Source organism: Macrobrachium nipponense, chromosome 40 (genome assembly GCF_015104395.2).
Source record: "Macrobrachium nipponense isolate FS-2020 chromosome 40, ASM1510439v2, whole genome shotgun sequence".
In the NCBI taxonomy this organism is placed as follows: Eukaryota; Metazoa; Arthropoda; class Malacostraca; order Decapoda; family Palaemonidae; genus Macrobrachium; species Macrobrachium nipponense.
The window spans coordinates 48,243,693-48,264,113 of NC_061101.1; the positions used below are offsets into that span (position 1 = coordinate 48,243,693).

General features: G+C 38.3%; 1 protein-coding gene across 1 annotated transcript in view; it reads right to left on the reverse strand.

Annotated features, from left to right (window-relative positions):
- Positions 1 to 4,068: 4,068 nt before the first annotated feature.
- LOC135212239 (uncharacterized) overlaps positions 4,069 to 20,421 on the reverse strand; it is a 790,449-nt gene continuing 774,096 nt past the window's right edge. The window contains exon 6 of the mRNA XM_064245682.1: positions 4,069 to 4,094. Coding sequence (XP_064101752.1) covers positions 4,069 to 4,094 — 26 coding nt within the window. The remainder of the gene's footprint in view (positions 4,095 to 20,421) is intronic.

The window sequence follows — 20,421 nt, forward strand, 5'->3', positions numbered from 1 at the left end:
TTAACGAAGGGCTCAATCGTAATATTCCTAAACCGTGTCCCCCCTCCGCAAACCTGCAGAAAGCCGTGAACCTTCTTCTTTGTTAGCCGAGCCTTTCAAAAAAAAACCGTTCAAGAGATTTAATGAGGAAACTAATTTTGGCGCACAAGGACCCGGCCGGAGAGAGAGAGAGAGAGAGAGAGAGAGAGAGAGAGAGGAGAGCGAAAAGAGAGAGAGATTAGGCGAGAGAGAGAATATAGAAAAGGAGAATACGTGGGCTGAAAAGTAATATGAAAAGCCCAGAGTAAGGTCGTTCGTCCCTCCAATGGTTATTCAGGCAGAGAACGGTGAGCTGCCATGAAGACTGTGGAATAACATTATATATAGGGGGTTTATGTTTTTCATTTCCGAGCTTGAATCAGCTGGGGAAACATAACTACATAGTATATGGCAGTACGAAATGCAGAGTACTAAATGATAAGTTAACATGAGAAATTCTGTTGCCTATGGCAGTTTTTGGAAAAAGGGTTTAGGGAAGGATCTTTGACTGGCGCGTGCTTAAGAAATTGTGGGTTTTACGGTCAAGGGGTAATTAAAGTATAATAAAAATAAATAAGAACGTATATTATTCATTGGAATAAGTATTTAGTAATGCATAACTTTTAAAAAAAGACAAGAGACACTTAATATTCTCAAGCCTTTAAGATTCAAAGTCAGAATTTACAACCTAGTGTGTGTTTTTCTTATTATTTAGAAATCTGACTGGACTGATAAGACTAATAGAGAGCAAAAGTTTCAAAGTATATCTTGAGTTTTCCCAAGACCCCACAGAGCTGATTAACAGGCTCTCTTGGGGGAGGGCTGGCCCGAAGGGACTAGATATTTTTTACGTGACTAGGAACCAAACTGATTTACCTAGCTAACGAGACATACAACTTATTGTGGGATTCCCGAATACCAAACATTGTAATCGGAGGAAACTGGAAATTTCTATCACCAGAAATAAATTTCCTCTTGGTTCCGCATTGGGCCGAGCCGAGAATCCGAACTTCGGACCAACCCCGGGTTGGTTTGGTAGCCGAGCACGAAATGTTATCTGGCCGGCCCGTGGAACTACAAATGGGAGCAAAACGTTACAAAAGGTGTAACAGGCGGGAAAAACCTTAAAGGGCAGGGTTGTGCTATGCAAAACAATAGTTAGGAGAGGGTTAAGGAAAGTAAGATGGAAGAAAGAGAATATGAATGGAGGTACAGTAAACGGAATGAAAGGGTTGCACATTAAGCAACGTCCACAGTGCACCATGTCAGATGCACTGACGGCACTAACCCCTACGGAGAGAATCTGTACCAGGAATTCTGTCTAGTCACCAACCCCACCTAAGAGAGATAAAGTTCAACCCGATTTCCAAGTAACTCTCGCTCGCTCTCTTAAGAAGTTCAAGCGAAGATGCGATGCATTGCTACCCTAACACTATCCTCCTTGCATTTTAATATATTTTTCTCCGTCTATTCATTTTCATTTTTTCATAAGCGAGATCTCTTCCATCTGCACTTCCCTTGACCTCTTACTTCTTAATGATAACCATATTCTTTGGAAGCTTGAATTTCGATTCGGTGGCCCCTGTGGTGGGCTTGTTCAATATGGTTAGCGTTTATCTTCTGATTAATAATAATAATTGAAATTTGACTCTAAAGCTAACATTCAGCGCTCAAGACAATGAAGAAGAGGGAGTTGGAGCGGTTGGACACCAAGATAAAGAGATGAAGGAAATAAAGGAGATGATGTAAAAGGACATAAAGGTTGGAAATTGTCAGGAAGCTCCACAATTTTGCACAAGGAAGTAATAAAATAGTAATCGGAAGTTTGGAACAGGGAAAGAATTGGAATACAGAATTTAGGCCAAAGGCCAAGCGCTGGAACCTACGAGGTCCTTCAAGCTCTAAAAGGGAAATTTGCAGTAAAAGTCCTTCAAGCTCTAAAAGGGAAATTTGCAGTAAAAGTCCTTCAAGCTCTTAAAAGGGAAATTTGCAATGAAAATTTTTGGTTTGGCGGGTCGTTAACAGGAGGATCAAACGTTCAAAGCAGTTTCCTCTATGAACAATTCTTAAGAAGGAAGGTAGGATAGCAAGAAGGAGACACAATATGAACGGAGTACGATCCAAACGAATGAAACGCGTCGCAGCTAGGGGCCTGAGGAAGGGACGCTGCAAGGAACGTTAAGTAATGCCTACAGTGCACCGCGTGAGGTGTTCTGACGGTACTACCCTTTAAGGGGGGGGGGGGGAGGATGGAGGCAAGGAGGAGGAGGAGGGAGACATCGATGCATGACCTTTTCTTAAACCAACCCTCATCGATTTGTCAGCTTCAAGATGAAGGCCGATACCGATAAGAGCAACGGGAGGCCCCAGTGTGTTGTTTGGCAAGTGGGAAAATTTCAGCCATTGACATTCGAGACTTTAACAGTCCAACTAACGTCTAACAGACGTTGAAAAAACATCGGTAATCCCGGGAAGAGGCCACACGAACCGGAAGTGGAAAAAAGCAAAAATCAAAATCCTCCCTGTTTTTTTGTTAGCAGTCAAGTACCTCACAAGTGGGGAATGGAATGGAATTATAGAGTTTTGGTGGCCTATGAGGTCATTCAGCACTGAAACGAAAATTGAAAGTAGGCAGGTTTGAAAGATGTAACAGGAGGAAAACCTCAAAGCAGATGCACTATGAAGCATTGTCAAGGAAATGGTGGAAAGCGCGAAGGGAAAAAAGATTAATATGAACGGGAGGGTACAGTCAAAGGAACGAAAGGGGGGCTGCTGCTACGGGCCGCCTAAGGGCGGAAGCTGCCAAAGAAAATCTTTAAGTTAATGCCTATAGTGAACACCGCCATGAGGGTGCACTGACGGCACTAACCCCCTACGAATAAAAACCGCTTATTGATACACGAATTTTACGCAGAACATAATGACTAAGCAAAAATCGATTTTCTGAAGTTGAATACAGGTCCGAAAGGCTCTAAAAAAGTTTCAGTTTAAATATTTTATTATTGAGTATTCTTATTATTTATTATTATTAATTTTATTATTTATTATTATTATTATTATTATTCATTATTGAATTCAGAGGATTGAACCCTATAGTCATATGGAACAAACCCAGCACTGGGGCCAATGACTTGAAATTCAAGGAAACTTCCTCCAACGATTAATGCCTTTGTTCATTAGAAGAAGTAAAAGGGTTCAAACAAAATAAAGAGAGGAGAGAATGGTTAAAGGCTACCAGAAAAAAGTCTCAAAGACTGGACTGAACTATGACCTTTGAATCCACTGATACAGTACTGGTCAGCAGAAAAAATAAGTTAATGAAGTCTATTTTAGGTTAACCAGACCTCTGAGGGGGCTTGATTAACAGGCTCTCCTAGGGATGTCCAGGAAGGATTTATTTTTATTTTTATTACGTTCCCTATGAACCCAATTATTGCACCCACTATAGTTGATTCACAATCAACCGTGCATCATGACGTCTAGGCAACGTCCCTTACGACGCTCCTGTTGGCTTTTTGAGTGAATAAGCCAATCCACTGGGCTGGAAACCTCTCAGTCGCTCTCGTTAGTTCAGTTAGGCAGGATTGTATGTTCCACCTCTCCAGAGGGATTAACTTTTGGTTAAGACTTAATCCCCAGGAGGCGGTGGGGAACGTTAACATACGGCGCCTATGTGAACTCTCTCGAGAGAGTTGACGAGTTTTCAAGCCTGTGAGTTGCTTATCAACAGAACCAATCAAGAAACGTCGTTAAGGGACGGGCCCTGAACGTCAGATGACACGGTTTGATGTTGAATCTATTATAGTTTTGAGGAGCAAGAGGAGTAAAAGTAACACACAGAGAAGAGAGCACAATTAAGGAAGAGCAGAAAAACAAAAAAGATAAACAAAAAATTATTGTCCTCAAAAGAACACGGACTAACGCCATGACCTTGAATCCCACCGAACCGTTTCTCCAGGACACGGATCTTTGTGCGATGAATGAGGGGTCACTTGGCGGCTTTTGGGTAGAACTGACCCTCCGCATGGGAACCCCATCTGTGGGTTGACCTCAATTTTCCTGACTGCTGCCCACGCCTGCAACGGAAGAGAAACAAAAATATAATTGACTAATTAAAAAATAACCAATATCACAAATTAATCCCCCCCCTCTTCAAAAACAACCAAAAATGCAGTTCTAAATGGGGGCGGGTTAATGGAATGGAATATAGAATATAGGCCAAAGGCCAAGCGCTAGGACCTGTGGGGTCATTTAGAGCTGAAAGGGAAATTGAGAGTGAATGGTTTGAAAAGGTTGTAACAGGCATGAAAAACCTCTTACCTTGGCATTATGAAACAACAATTGTTAAGAGAGGGTGGAAAGTCCAGATGGAAGAAAAAAAGAAAAGGAACGGATGTATAGTAAAGGAACATGGCAGGGGTTTGCTGCTCGGGATCTGAAATAGGACGCCTGGTCAAGACCCTTAAATAAACGCCTACAGTGCACCATATAAGAGGCACTGATGGCACTACCCCGTTTCGGAGAATAATGGGTAATTATAATGACAATACAAGGAATAAGTAAAAAGAAAAAAACTGTTATATATTAATTTAGTTACTTTATTTCCAACAAAATTAAAAAAAACAAGTGGCACTCGGCTTTTTAGGGGAGGGCAAATCTAACAACGAAAGGTTTTTTTTTTATTTACTGTCCAAGACGACAGGAACTATAAAGAGATGTAGATAGATTTGTTTAAAAGTAACCCCTTCCGAATCCTCGAAAATTAGCAATTGATGGAGAAACCAATCCACAAGTCATTGTATGACTTTAAAACAAAAACACAAAATTTTTTTATATTTAGAAAATATATCTATAGAGAGAGCTCTTGGGAATCTGCTTGATTCCTCTTATCAATTCGAAATTGAAAAAGGGGAATCAATATTAAACAAGGCGTGATCAGATCTCCAGATTACTCCTTCTGCGTGCAAGATTTTCCCTTCCCGTATAAGTTGTAAACATTATATTCCTAACTTAAAGTAAATTAAAATATGCTAAAATCTATGGTCAAATAGAGCCTTGTTTCACAAAAATTAGAAAAGTTAAAATAAAAAATAAAAACGCTTTATTAGAAATAATTGTTCCTGCACTGTTTACCATACACCCAGTTTATTTTTTCACCATTTTTCATTACTAACTACAATTAAACTCATCAAATACCCTATCCTAAAATTTTGTATCTTTGACTCAATGCAAAACACCTTCTTCGGAACTTTTTAGGCTCTTCCATTGGCCTTTCCTAACCGCCCCCACCCCACAACCAGCAAGAATAACACCACCACCAATAACAACAAAGTAGTTTATAGGCTTACTCCCCAATTACGCAAAAGTAAATCTGCACAGAGATATTTCGGGAAGCTGTTCGGTTCCGTTTTTCAATCTGGTGCGGTGATGTAAAAACACAACCCAAGTCTTTTAACGTTTACTTGGGCTATGGTTTTACAACACAACACCAGACTGGAAAAAGGAATCAAATAGTTTCCCGAAATCTCTCTGTACAGATTTAACTTTATATATGTACATATTTATAACTATGTTCTTTGCTTCAACATTATTATTATTATTATTATTATTATTATTATTATTATTATTATTATTATTATTATTATTATAGCTTCAAATGCATATTAATAGTTATTCATTACATATTTATTACATGTATGGGCCAGCCTTATGAGAGCTGACATTCAGCAACGTGGTCTGGTTAAAAATAGTTAATAATATTATTACATGTATGAGAAAGAATGCGTTAGCGCTCGTTATATGGTAAAAATTCAGGTACTGGGAAATGAATTACCAACCACGGACTGCCAATCCGTTTAATGTTTAATCCATCAAAATCTTGTTTAGCCCAACGAAGTGGAGAAGAGACCAAGAAAAAGAAAACGAAGCAAATACGAAGTGTGGAGAGCATCGCAATTCTTCTAATGCCTGTTCCCAGTCCACATATTCATGGCAAGGTAAAGAAGAGGCATATTTTGCTATTCCATGGAAACTCGGGCATACGAGTTTGCAAATTCCACGGGAATTCCGATCTTGCAGGAAACGTCTCGTCGTCGCGAGTTTTCGTTTTGCAACATCACGGAGCGATCAAGCCTAAATGTCAACGACACAAACAAACACAAAACACACACACACACACACCACAACACAATCTACACACACACACAATATATATATTATCTATATATATATATATATAATATATATTAATATGTATTGTATATATATATATATAATATATATATAATAATATAGATATAGTATACAAATCAACACATTTTTGTATGTCTAATTTTTGTATGTGTATTTGCGAGTACAGGCCCGTCTAATATGGTTAATGTGTTTAGAAAACATTCAGCTTCGAACGCTTACTTTTATTTACTTTCTTGCGATATACCTTTTGAAAACATCGGAGTGAAATAAAAATACTGGGGTTAAACGAAAAGCATAAAAGTCTCACTTTCCAGCTGTGTGGAAAAGTACAAATTGCAGGACTTTTTTTTTGAACAACGGCCGGCACCGCTGGTGAAAACACCTAACCAAGTGCTTGGGACGGGACAAAAGAGGCTATGAAACTGAAAACGCTTGCCCTTGAAACTTCCATACAGGCTTGGAAATCGCTACAGCAGATGTGAAATCATCAACACCGCAACCGTTACTGTTGTACTGTACCCCTAACCACGGTCTTTCCCCGATCAACACTTCAGCCATCAAGCGTTGTTCTTAATCATTTGGACGATCCGTTGTTTTCCATTTTCGATCCGTGTCATTACCTTTATTTTAGACATAGCCATCTCGATTTTATATATGTTTCTCATTATTGGAAGTAAGAAAAGAACGTAAAGTGAAAATACAGAAATATGAGATCTCATCTAATAAAAAAAAGAAAAAATAAATGAATTTTAAAAATAGTTAAAAGCGTCTTAAATTGCAAGGAGAATAGAATCATGGTAGTAGTGCACTGCATCTTCGCTTGGACGTTGGAAATTTGAATTTGCCAAATTTGAAAGACATCCTTGCCATAAAAAGAAAGCATTTACAAATAAGCAGTATTGGGGTGTACGCATACGTTATATAACCTGTACTTTGATTAATTCAATAGGACGAATAACCCCGTGTTATTGATATTTACTGCTATATGATACAATAAGATGTAAAACCAGGGTTTCACGACATCGCAGAATTTTTCAGAGAATTCTTGAAATCACAAAAATCATTTGGGAACATTTGATCCCCGAGGGACTAGTACTAAACATGGCTACCCTGAGTGAATTGGTGATTTCATGAAATCCCTGAAAATTTCAGGGCTTTTCACAATCTTACTGTAACATATATATTCAGTCATGTCTTTCGAGACCCTGACTTGAGAAACAAGGCGTGTTCCGACCTGCAACTTACTCACGTTGCCGTGCTAAATTCTACGGTCCAAATAACGTGCGTAGTTTAGTTCACCAACGAAAAATTAAAATAAAATCACAATATATTTTATTTAGAATTATTTTTCTGTGGGCTTTGTTTTAAACATGGTATATTATTTATTTTTCAATATTTCATTTTCTAATTTAATAAGGAATCAATTAAATATCCTATCCCTAAAATTCCTGTCTTTAACTCAATGCAAAAACCTCTTTTTCGAGCCTTTTTCAGGCTCTTCCATAGACCTTTCCTAACCCCCAACAAGAACAACAACAGTAAGGACAGCAACAACAGAGTAATTTGCAGACTTACTCCCCGAGTAAGCGAAAACACGATACAAAAACATAACTCACAGAACGAAAAGACCATTATGAAGTACTTTTGAAGAAGCATTCAAGCACTTCACACGTTTCGATACGGTCTCAAAACTCTACGGTAACTTCCACCCACATTTCATTACCTCTGAACCTCCAAAGTTATATTCAGTGCAAGACCCAGCTGTTAAAGTTACGTATATCTTAGTTTTACCAGACCACTGAGCTGATAAACAGCTCTCCTAGGGCTGGAGCCCGAAGGATTAGATATTTTGACGTTGGCTAGGAACCAATTGGTCACCTATGCAACGGCACCTATTGCCTTAGTTGTGGGAATCCGAAACCACACTATATCGAGAAATGAATTTTCTATCACCAGAATAAATTTCTTCTGATTCCGCGTTAGGTGACCGAGCCAGGATTCGAACTTCGGGCGGAACCGAATTGGCAGTCCGAGCGCCGAAAAGCACTCGTCCGCAGCGAGGGAACTAAGAACCCCATCTGTAATCTTGAACGCTGTTAAATACAAAGTACTCTATTGCTCTCGATTTAATGAACTGGACTTACTTATAAATAAATAAACACAATAACCACCAATAATCAGTAACCGGATTGGTATAGAATTTAGTCCAAAATGGCCTTGCGCTGGGACCCATGATGAGGTCATTCGGCGCTGAAAGGGAAACTGCACTGGTCAAGAATGTTCACAAGGGTGTAACAGGAGGAAAAAGCTCAAAGCAGTTGCATTTGTGAATCAAAACTGTTAGGAGACGGGCTGGAGGAAAGGTCAGATGGGAGAGGAATAGCGAACGGAGGTAGAGTAAAAGGGATGAAAAGGGGCGGTTGCCACCGCTACCCATCCATCCCTCCCCCATCCCCCTCCCATAAGGGGAATACCAGTAAACGTTTTTCCCTCGAAAATACGAGCGCTGCCTTTACCGTAGAACCCGCCACCATAAAATGGTGTTAATCCTTAATGAAAGGAGGCAGACAGACCTATTAACTGAGCTCTTAAGGTCTTTATGGGACATTGCACTAACCACTACCCCCCCCAACCCCCCAAAAAAAAAATAATCTTCCCATCGAGGGCAAAAAATTAAATTTCTTTCTCGTATATTTCTTTCGTTTATTCTTCTTCTGGCAAAAACAAAGTGTTTCTCCGTGTATTTTCTTCCTTTCCTTCTTCTCAAAGTTAGTTTTTTTCCCTTCATATCTTATTTGCTCTGGTTCGTTAATTTTATCTTACTTCACATAAAACTTTTATAAAAACAAAATTACAAAGTCCTTCGCACTCATCAGGAATATATGAAGTTTCGAAGTTATAAATGTACTATTCTACTTAATGGAAAAGGAAGGTATTCAACATTAAAATAATTTTAAAAAATTACCAAGCCATTTACAATCATCAGAAATATATGATATTTTTAAGATATATTATTCTAGTTTATGGGAAAATTAGGCATAAAATCAACACTGACACTGAACAAGTTAAGAATCCAATCCTCTCAGACACCATAACTTCTTCACCATCCCACCATATCTTATGCAGTAGGAACAAAGAACAGAAGATAGAAATCAGGAAGGTCAAACGCTGGGACCTGTAAGATCATTCAGCTGTGAGACGAAAGTTGAGAGTAAAAGGGTCTGAAAGGCGTAACAGGAGGAAAACCTCAAAGCAATTACACTATGAATCAATCTCAAAGTTTATATAGCAAACTAACCAGCAACGACATCCCTAACTTCCACATCCATAAAAGTCCATATAAAAACAAGGCGTGATCCGACCTCCAGCTTACTTGGCCAGCGTGCTAAAATCTACGGTCAAATAGAGCGTAGTTTCGCCAACGAAATTATAATACGTATGCTATATTTCATTACAAATAATTGTTCTGTAGTGTTAACATGCACATTATATATTTTTTACATTTTCATTCTAATAAATAAATCATAAATATCCTATCCTAAAATTCCTGTCTCTTTCACTCAACGCGAAACAACTTTTTCCGACCTTTTTGGGCTATTCCACAGACCTTTCCTACGCCCCCCACCCCAACAACAACAACAAAAACATGTAAGTTCTTTGTAGGCTTACTCCCCGAGTAAGCGAAACTTATTATACCTACACTTAAAATAATGACAATATCTTTCCCACTCCTCTATTGTCTCTTGAAGTAAATAAGTGAAAAAACCATACTTTTTTTCAAGCAGAAATAGTATAACCGCCCACAACAACAAGAAACGAAATATAGGTCGAACAGTAAAACAAGGACAAATAATAAAAATTTGAAATACAATAAAAGTAATAAAAAGATAATAACAAAAATGTGAAATATGATAAAAAAAAAAAACAAAAAAAAAAAAAACAAGAATAATAAAAATTTGAAGAAAAATTTTAAAAAGAATAAAAGTTGCAAATAATAAAATGACAAAAAAAAAAAAAAAAGAATTTGAAAAATTACAAAAAATTGAGAGTAAAATAAAAAGTAATAAAAAGATGAATTTTCTTTTTTTTTAAATAATGAAAATGTAAAAATATAAAAAAATTAATAATAATAATACCAAAACAGTTTATAAGAGCACCTGCATCACTATCGCAAACCTACACAGAAAGCAAGAAGACAATACAATAAATATAGAACTGAGGCCAAAGGCCAAGCGCTGGGACCTGTGAGATCACTATGAATCAATTGCTGCGAGAGGTAGGAGAGTAAGATGGCAGAAAGAGAATATGAGAGGAGGTACAGTAAAAGGAATGAAAGGGGTTGCAGCTAGGGGCATAATGGAAGCTACAAAGAACCTTAAGTAATGCCTACAGTGCACCACATGAGGTGCACTGACGGCAATATCCCCTCGAGTAAGAAATGATGACAATGGGGACGTAAAAGAATTCAGAATCTCATTTGGAATTTTGGAGTTTTACAATTTTAATTGAAGAAACTGCTCCGACTTCAATTGAAGTCCTTTTGTGATAATGAAGCGTCCGTCTCTCCATTCCAACAACCCCCCCCCCCCCCACCCCAAGCCTTCATGATATCCTTATTACTCGGTAGACAAAGCTGGGGCGAGAATCTTCCACCTCGGTTTTTACGCTGTGTCATGAAGGAGAAGAGGGACGTGAATTCTCACACTGGATAAGTGAATAGCAAAGTCTTCCAACACACACACACACACACTCGCAAACAGAAGATATAACATCAGTTTCCAAGAGAGTGTAAACTTCTACCAATAAGAGGTCATGTATTATATAGTTAAACCTGCTTCTTAATGCCTCAATGTAATGTATTGAAAAAAGGCCAATATCACAGAACAATATGCTATCATGTCCTGCTCTATCGTTCAGTGTTTGGAATCGGAATATAGAGTTTAGTCCAAAAACCAAGAGCTGGGACGTATGAGGTCATTCAGCTGAAACTGAAATTGACAGTAAAAAGGTCTGAAAGGGGTTAACAGGAGGAAAACTTTGCAGTAGCACTCTGAATCAATTGTTCTTAGGAGGAGGAAAGTCATATGAAAGAAAGAAAATATGAAAGGAGGTACAGCAAAAGGAAAGAAGGAGGTTGCAACTAGGGGCCGAAAGGACATTGCAAAGAACCCTGAGTAATGACTATACTGTAATGCATGAAGTGCACTGACAACACTAACACGCCCCCCACCCCTGTAGGGATTGTGATAAGTCATACTATGGTTCTACAGGAAAATCTCTCTCCGAAAGATTGACTCAACATAAACGATCAGTTAGATATGGACAGCATAGTTCGGTAATTTTCCATCATATAAATAACACGAATCATACTATGGACTGGAACTCATCCCAAATTTTATACAAGAGCAGCTGTCGATACAAAAGTCAGATGGTAGAATCTTCACTGATAAAACAAGACAATAGAATCAACATTTCCAATGAAGCCTAGGACTCGATCATATAGACACTATCTTCCTTAAGGAAACGATGAAGCGGATCAAGAAATGAACAGAACTAACGTTGGCTTAGCAGTGACCCCAGGCATATCTCCCACTATATATATTTTGCTGATGTAACTCCTGTCATTTACTACTTGATAAGGGTGGAAGTCAGTCCACCGAACTACAGTCCTTAGCTTTAAACCAGTGTTTTAATTGGCCTTTTATACTTGAGATGTATCCTGTTTTAACAGAAGAATTTATTTACATGTATATACACATATACAAATAACAAATATATATATAATATCATATATAAATGCGATAAACAAAGTATTTTATCTTCGAAATACTAAGTGCAATACTTAGGTCAACAAGCATATTATATTCCAAACGCTGACGAGAGAGAGAGAGAGAGAGAGAGAGAGAGAGAGAGAGAGAGAGAGAGGTTTAAGTTCGAAAATGGCCATAACGATACCCCAAAATATCATGAATGATGCATGAGTCATTCTAAGCACGAACAGAGTCATGTGGATGTCTGCTTCTGCAAGAGGTTTATCTCTTTTAAAGACGAGTGGTTCGTGGTGGTAGGTTTCCGTTTCCTAATAGTTATGTCACGGACCATCGACAGACAGTCTCTTGTTTGTCATCAATTTTCTTAAGTTGTATTCCAACAGAGATCTTCCACACTCACAACTGATCCCTGATCCCGTTTATCTACCGAGAGCAACCGGATTCGCTGAGCGGCAGCAGCACCAGTATGCGGTGAATGTGCCTTGTTATCAAGCTATTCAGTTCCTCACGCCGTTGTACTGTGGAACGGCGAAGATGCAATGCATTACTACCCCAATACAATTTAATAATGTACTTGAATTTGTTTCCATTTACTTATCAATTTCCTTCAATCCACTGTAGAATGATGAGTGAAACTGTGGACTTGGAACAAGAACTTTAGTTAGTTCATTTCCATTCTCAAGTTCACACTGAATCAGAGGGAGGGTGAGAGGATTATTTATACAAAGGGAGGGCGGGGTTACAGTTCGGTAATCTTAGCAGAATGTTCTTTGAGCGAAAAAGACAAGGAAAGAGGATCAAGAGCTACATTGGATACGTATTAATTTGTTTATTTAGTTTTTCTTTTTAATGAGCCATTCTTTCTGTATTGGCCATATCTTCTGTTACATCTTTCTAATAAAGATGAATTTTGAATTTCAAGCCCCATGGCCCTGTGGGCTTGTTCGTCTTCTGAATAATAATAATAACAATAATAATAACAATAATAATAATAATAATAATAATAATAATAATAATAATAATAATAATAATAATAATAATAATGTCTGCAATCAATGGCAAAATAATTTACATCCGTATCACTGATAAGCGAAGCTAGCTTGTAATTAACTAAGAACTGAACAAATACAGCAATAATAAATGTCAGCAGCTGAAGCTTTTGAAATATAAAATGGGACCTGAGAGGTCATTCAGAGCTCATCTGGAAATGGAAAGTAAAGAGGTTTGCAAGGTGTAACGGGAGGATACCCTCGGATTCGCGCCCTAAATCGAATTGTCAGGAGAGGGTTGAGGAACGGAAGATGTTAGAAAGATAATATGAAACGGAGGTAAAGAAAGAGGAGTGAAAGAGGTTGCTGCTAAGAACCTCAAGTAATGCTTACAGTGTACCGCGTGAAGTGCATTGATGGCACTACCTCGCCACGGGGGCTGATATCCTTCTGATTGGCCTGTCCTCATGTTTATCAACAACATTGAGGATGAAGTCGAATGTTTGCTAATGGAGCCAAAAGTTAGAACCGAGGATGAGAGAGAAAAAGGTCACGAGGGTGAATAGCTAATGGCTTAATTACTGCTTTTCCACGATTTGTAAATCAATGTGACAGCGGCGACAGACACGACTTTAGTTATTCGTTATATAGTAGATAAGCTAATTATTATTATTATTGTATGCTGGAAGTAAACCCTCTTTTAAACATGTTTTATTCAAAGTGATTGCTGCCTCAGCTGCGATAATTTTATAAAGGTTCTTCTCTATTTTTCTAATTATCGTTTTCGCATTGTTGCTTAAACTGGTGAGCAACGCACCGAAGGTTGACATATTTCAACTGAGATATGTCAACCTTCGGTTGACATATCTCAGTTTAAGCAACAATGAGAAAACAATAATTAGAAAAATAGAGAAGAACCTTTATAAAATTAACGCCAGCAACCACTTTTAATAAAACATATTATTATTATTATTATTGTTATTATTATTATCATTATTATTATTGGGAAGTAGACCTTTTAAACGACTTCTGTTGAAATAAATGGCTGATTCAGCTGCGTTTATCTTATACAGGACTTTCTCAGGCCTCCTTATTGTTGATTTTTCAGTATTGCTTAGACTGGCAAGCAATGTGCCAATGGAGGACATGTCAAAAACGATGGATTCAAGGGACAATTATTATTCTGCATAGAAATACATCAATCTCTCTCTCTCTCTCTCTTCTCTCTCTCATCTCTCTCTCTCTCTCTCTCTCTCTCTCTCTCTCATGCTATTTCTTGCACATTTTTTTTATTTTTTCCATTTTCCTTCTAATAAGTAAATCATAAATATCCCATCCTAAATGTCCTGTATCTTTAACTCTTTTAGGATTTTCCATAGGGCTTTCCTAACCCTTCCCCCAACAAGAACAACAGCAACAAAGTAGTTTGTAGACTTATTCCCCGAGTAAGCGAAAAAAGGAGCAAGCTAAAACAAGCTATAGTATGTCCTTTTCAAACAGACCACGTGAGAAAATATTAGCCAAAGACCAAGGAAGCCTGGCAGAAAATATCAAAGACCAGTGACCTCGGAACCTGGCGTCATCAAACAGGGACGACTGCAGATTTATCCTGTGACTTTTCACGTTCAAGTAATCCAACTTTCCTTTGAAAACTGTAAAATACTAAACCAAAAATTAAAATGGAATGTACAGTGATGTAACAAGATATCAGATACAAGGAAATAGCTTCTAAACATACACTGCATAAATATATTTACATAATATCAATGCACCACAACGTATGGTAATAATGTTCTGACATTATACTGTTACGACGTACACTCAACAAGAAAACTGAAGATACAGTTTTTCATAGCTTTCGTTATCCAATTTCCCATTTGTTTTTACTGAAAAGACATAATATCACTAAATTTACTCTAGAATATGAAAATACATTGCAAATTATATCATATAGGTTAAAACTGCAAAACACAACCGTTCAGATACTTAAAAACACGATATATGTCGAAGTAATTGGAATTTCTCAGATGGATTCGTTAATTAGAGATCTGGTAGATAGAATGTGAATTTCTGATTTTAGTACTATGTATCACAAAGACAATATTTACTAGTTTTGCTTCATGAGCGGGGATATATTGCATTATCGTAAGTGGTGAATGCAATGATTTTAGTTTCTACAAACTTATGTTTGTATTCCAAAGCAATTAAAGTTAGCTGACGTCAAATGGCACTCAATGTTGTGACGGCTAAGGTAGGTTTGAACCAAATCTAGTTTCATCCTCAAGAGCGTTTTCTATGATGTGAGGAGCATCCCTAAACTTCAAGTGGGAAAGAAAGCGCAAGTACTGGATACTGGCTAACGTAACGGATTTCACACTTTGATTACTTTGACGTTGACATGGATCGAATGCTGGTTGCTGTTTACAAAGCTACTGTCTTTAAACATAAATCTTAATCAAGGTTTAAGTAGCATGTTAGCTCAAAGATTTTCTGGCTATCAAGGTATATAGAATAAGGGGCTGGCTATATGCTCCCATTACAAAGCAGTTCGTAGCAGCCTACAGCCCTACACGACTGCATTCTTTGCCAAATAAATATTTTTACTTCACAGCTTTTTTCGTAAATGATTTGTGGATGAAACCTGATTTTCAAAAGTAAAGACTATATCAAGAAAGCAAGATGACCGCACTGCCCTGTGTCTAAAATTTTCCAAGGCAACTGTCGAATGTAATCAAGATTAGGGTATGAATTTCTTAGAGAATTAACTTGAATATTATGATCCTTCAAATTTAATCTAGCATAATGCAGCACGATCTTGGCAGTCATATGATATCGCGCAAGCATAGGCCTATCGATAGAGATACTTAATTCATTATATTTTCTTCTGCCTTTCCCCCGTCACAAGTCAAGTCCGTCACCAGTACTATCATTCTCTCTCTCTCTCTCTCTCTCTCTCTCTCCACTTCTAAAACATACTTTAAAAAATATATATATTACCACTCAATCTCCCAAAGAAAATATAATGAAATTAAGTAGTTATATGAGGCCTAAGGGTTTCACATGAGCAGATTTTGCTCCTCCCACTCCTCTCTCTCTCTCTCTCTCTCTCTCTCTCTCTCTCTCTCTCTCTCTCTCTCTAATTTTCTCTCTTCCAATTTTAAGGAACACCATTTGACTATTTCATGTTGAAAAAATATTATCACTCAATCTCTCAAAGTAAATATAATGAATTAAGTATCTCTATAGATAGGCCTATGCTTGCGCTCTCTCTCTCTCTCTCTCTCTCTCCCCACACTTTTGAAACATTTGAAAAAAATATTATCACTCAATCTCTCAAAGCAAATATAATGAATTAAGTATCTCTATCGATAGGCCTATGCTTGCGCACTCTCTCTCTATTGTAATATTTCAGTCTTTACTGTTATTGTTCCTCACGATTTCCACAAGTACTGCCCATTTTATTTTAGAACCTTTCTCTCATTGTTTAAGATACGTCTTTAATTACATATGAATTTTACGTCAGTTTAGTGCCAAACATTACTTAGAAATAAGGTTTTTTTTTTTTTTTCACAGTAGGTTTTTAAAAAGGATGATCGATATGCTACCTGAACTGACGTTACCAAACCAACATTAACGAATAATATAGAGCCTGTTTCTACATTCAAGTATAAATGGTTGTTATAGGACCTCAACAGAATCTTTATGGTGTAAAGTTTGATGGAAATCTAGAAAGCAACAAACGCTATAATTTTGAAGCTCCGCCCCTTTCAGGAGTTGCCAGGTGTGGCATTATTGAACAATAGCTATAGTCCAAAGAGTTTAAAAAAAACTGTATCTTCAAGTTTCCTTGCTGAGTGTACATACACACTCTAGTAAGTAGGCAATTCAGCGCTCCAACAGAAATTGTTAGTAAAAAGCTATGGAAGGCGTAAAGGGAGGGAAATCTAGCAGCTGCACTATGAAACAATTGTTACGAGAGGGTAGAAAGAAAGTGATATGAATAAGAATAGAGGTACAGTAAAAGGGATCATAGGAGTTGCAGCTGGGGGCGGAAGGGACGCTGCATAGAACCCTCTAATGTCTACAGGCACTAAAACCTTACTTGTTTTGTTTGTTTGTATGGTGTTTTGATGTTCCATGGAACCAGTGGTTATTCAGCAACGGGACCAACGGCTTTATGTGACTTCCGAACCACGTCGAGAGTGAACTTCTATCACCAGAAATACATATATCTAAACTCCTCGATGGAATACCCTAGAATCGAACTCGCGGCCACCGAGGTGGCACGCCGACACCGAGGTGGCACGCCGACACCATACCGATCACGCTACTGAAGTGCTACTAAACCCCTACTGGCCACCTGAATATACAAGATGCTCAATATACCTCCCCCTCGAGAATTGGAATCTCCAAATACTGAACTGCAGGACAAAGCTGAATCCAGTCCACTACAGAAGGAGTAAGTCATAACTGACTTGCAACTTCATTTGCAAAGAGTCGCAACAGATACTACCGACTCTTAACCATATGCTTCACCTCCTCACTGGTCCCTAACAGATCAGCTTTAATGCCATGCATATGAGCTTATACATCCGTTAACTTTACTCGAATTCCCTATGTGACAGAGCGGATGAAGCACTGGCCTACTGCTTCGGTGCTAAAGGTGGATGTTGATATTTTTATCTTTAATCAGATGGACCGTCTTAATATGGAACAATCCCAAAGGGCCCACTGACTTGAAATCAAACTTCCAAAGAATATATCCTGTTTACAATTAACAATGTAAGCGAGAGTATTTTGTAAGAAAGAATTTAAACGAGGTAAAAAGCATATTAGCTCATATATTACACAAAATCATACACGACCAATGAGAAAAAAGCTATCTTCCAAAATATGGAAACGCAGTTGGCAAACAAATACCTTGATATATAGTTTTTCCCCTTCGCTGCCATGTACTCTATGCATATGTAAGGAGCAAAACAAAGCCGGGGAAGGAACCCATTGGATGAATTGCAAAATCAATTCCAGAGCCCTTTTGTCCAGTCTGCAATAAACAAGAAGAATGCGTTGCCCGGCACCGTTCGTCTTTCTTAACTTTCCGGGAGAGAGCGGAAGAAACATTTCTTCTTTTCCTTTGTTATTGTTATATAAAATGGTAGAAGAAGCCTAGGCTGTGCCTGCCAGTCCAACCAGACGAAGGCTACGGAGGGACAACCAATTTACGAGGGGCTGGTGGACATCAAGACGGGGAGGATGTTCGACAGATGAATGGGGCCCTGGAATGGAATGGAATGGAATGGAATGGAATGGAATGGATGACAGAATTGAGGCCAAGTGTCAAACTCTGGTTTGGATTTGATTTACATAGTCGATTTTTGGCATTATGCCAAGCACTGGGGCAACTGAGGCCATTCAGCGCTGAAACGGAAATTGACGGTAGAAGGTTTGAATGGCGTGACAGGAGGGAAACCTCAAAGCAATTGCATTAGGAAACAATAGCTAGGAGAGGGTGGACAGGAAGATGGAAGAAAGAGAATATGAACGGAGTTACAGTAAAAGGAATGAAAGTAGTTGCAGCTAGGGGCCGAAGGGACGCTGCAAAGACTTTTATGTAATGCCTACATTGCACCGAATGAGATGCACTGACGACATTAACCCCCTACGGGGAGGAGGGGGGAGGAGTCACGCTCTGGGTCCTATGAGGTCTTTCAGCGCTGAAAGGGAAACTGACAGTAAAAATGTTACAACGGAATTACAGTAGGGGCCTAAAGAAAGGACGCTGCTAAAAACTTCAGTAATGCCTACAGTGCACCGCATGAGGTGCACTGACAGGCACTACCCCCAACGGGGTAAATAGTGCCTGGATAAGGGATACCTAAATGTTGACCCTAGATGACATTTGACAGGCTACTACTGTACAGACACTGAGGCAAATGGTGATATGGTGAGATAAAGGACATGAATGACCCTGATGACAATTCGATTTCTGTGTTTTGGAAGACACAAAATTACAAAAAATTAATATTTGATACGAACAAAATTGCTGCTGACGACAATTTCTATACAGCCGAAGCAATAAAAGTAATAGTGGTTTAATTAATATGTGATACATGTCAAATTGCTACTCAAGACAATATTTATACAGTAAAGCTTTCAAATGAATAATGGGTTAGTTTACATTTCCATGCAAAGCTGTTCTCATAAACGTTACAATAAAAACATTTCCATGCAAAGCTGTTCTCATAAACGTTACAATAAAAACACAAACACCATCTGTTAAGACAGCTAGAAGCAGGAAATTTCTTTGCATACTTTTTAATATAGACGTCAGTGGGCTACCGATAAAACTCAAGAAAAATTTACTGAAACGAAACGTACATGATAAGAACAGTGAACTGTACAAAAATACTGCTTCACACAGCAAATTAAAACTAAACCAGAATTTGATGACGGGAGAATTACATCGCTTAACATGACTAAAATTAACTGTAGTTCTAATACATAACTCTCTCAATACAATTCAGTTACAAAGGTAAGCCTACTTAATGCTTCACAGACACCTATGCAACTTAAATCCAATGGAGAACAAATTAACATCTCATTAAAAGATCCAAGATATTCCGGTGAGGAGAGAGAGAGAGAGAGAGAGAGAGAGAGAGGAATGATTTTGTTCAACTTTAACCTATAGTTACAGTAATAAGAAGTATACAAATTTTCCAGGAATTTTTCCCAGCCAGTTCAGGAATGGAATGGCATGGAAAAGAATACAGAACAGAGGCCAAAAGGCCAAGCGTTGGGGCGTAAGAGACCATTCAGCGCTGAAAGTGAAATCGCGAGTAGGAAGATTTGAAAGGTGTAACAGGAGGAAAACTCCGAATCTGCAGAATGAAACAATTGTCAGAGAGGGTGGAAAGAAAGGTACAGTAAAAGGAATGAAAGTGGTTGCAGCTACGGGCCTGAGGAAGAGACGCTGCAAAGAACCTTCAGAAATGCCTACAGTACACAGCGTGAGGTGTACTGGAGGCACTAGCCAGGCGGAACTAGCCATGTATGGAAATAAAGATTTCAGTTCTGTATGCAAGGCCACGTTTTCTCTTCTCAAATATGAACGGGAAATGCAACGAGTAGGCGGCATCAGAAGGATTCCTTTAAACTCAGGGATTCTGTTCTCGTCTCTGAAGATACTAAATCCGAGGAAGACAAGGAATCTATATACTTTATACCAGAGCCCATTTCGTCTCTTTACATTCGGAACAAACCTGACACAATCCTTTTCTTTCTCGACGACACAAAAGAATGCGCCCTGGCTGTGGCAGACCAATACAAGGGCTTACGTAAATGGGGAAAGAAAGAAATGAGTGAGAGAAAGAATTGGGGGGAGAGAAAGACGTGGTGGAGAGTTAGACAAGGGGGAGATAAATCATATTGGAGAGAATAAGAATTATGAGAGA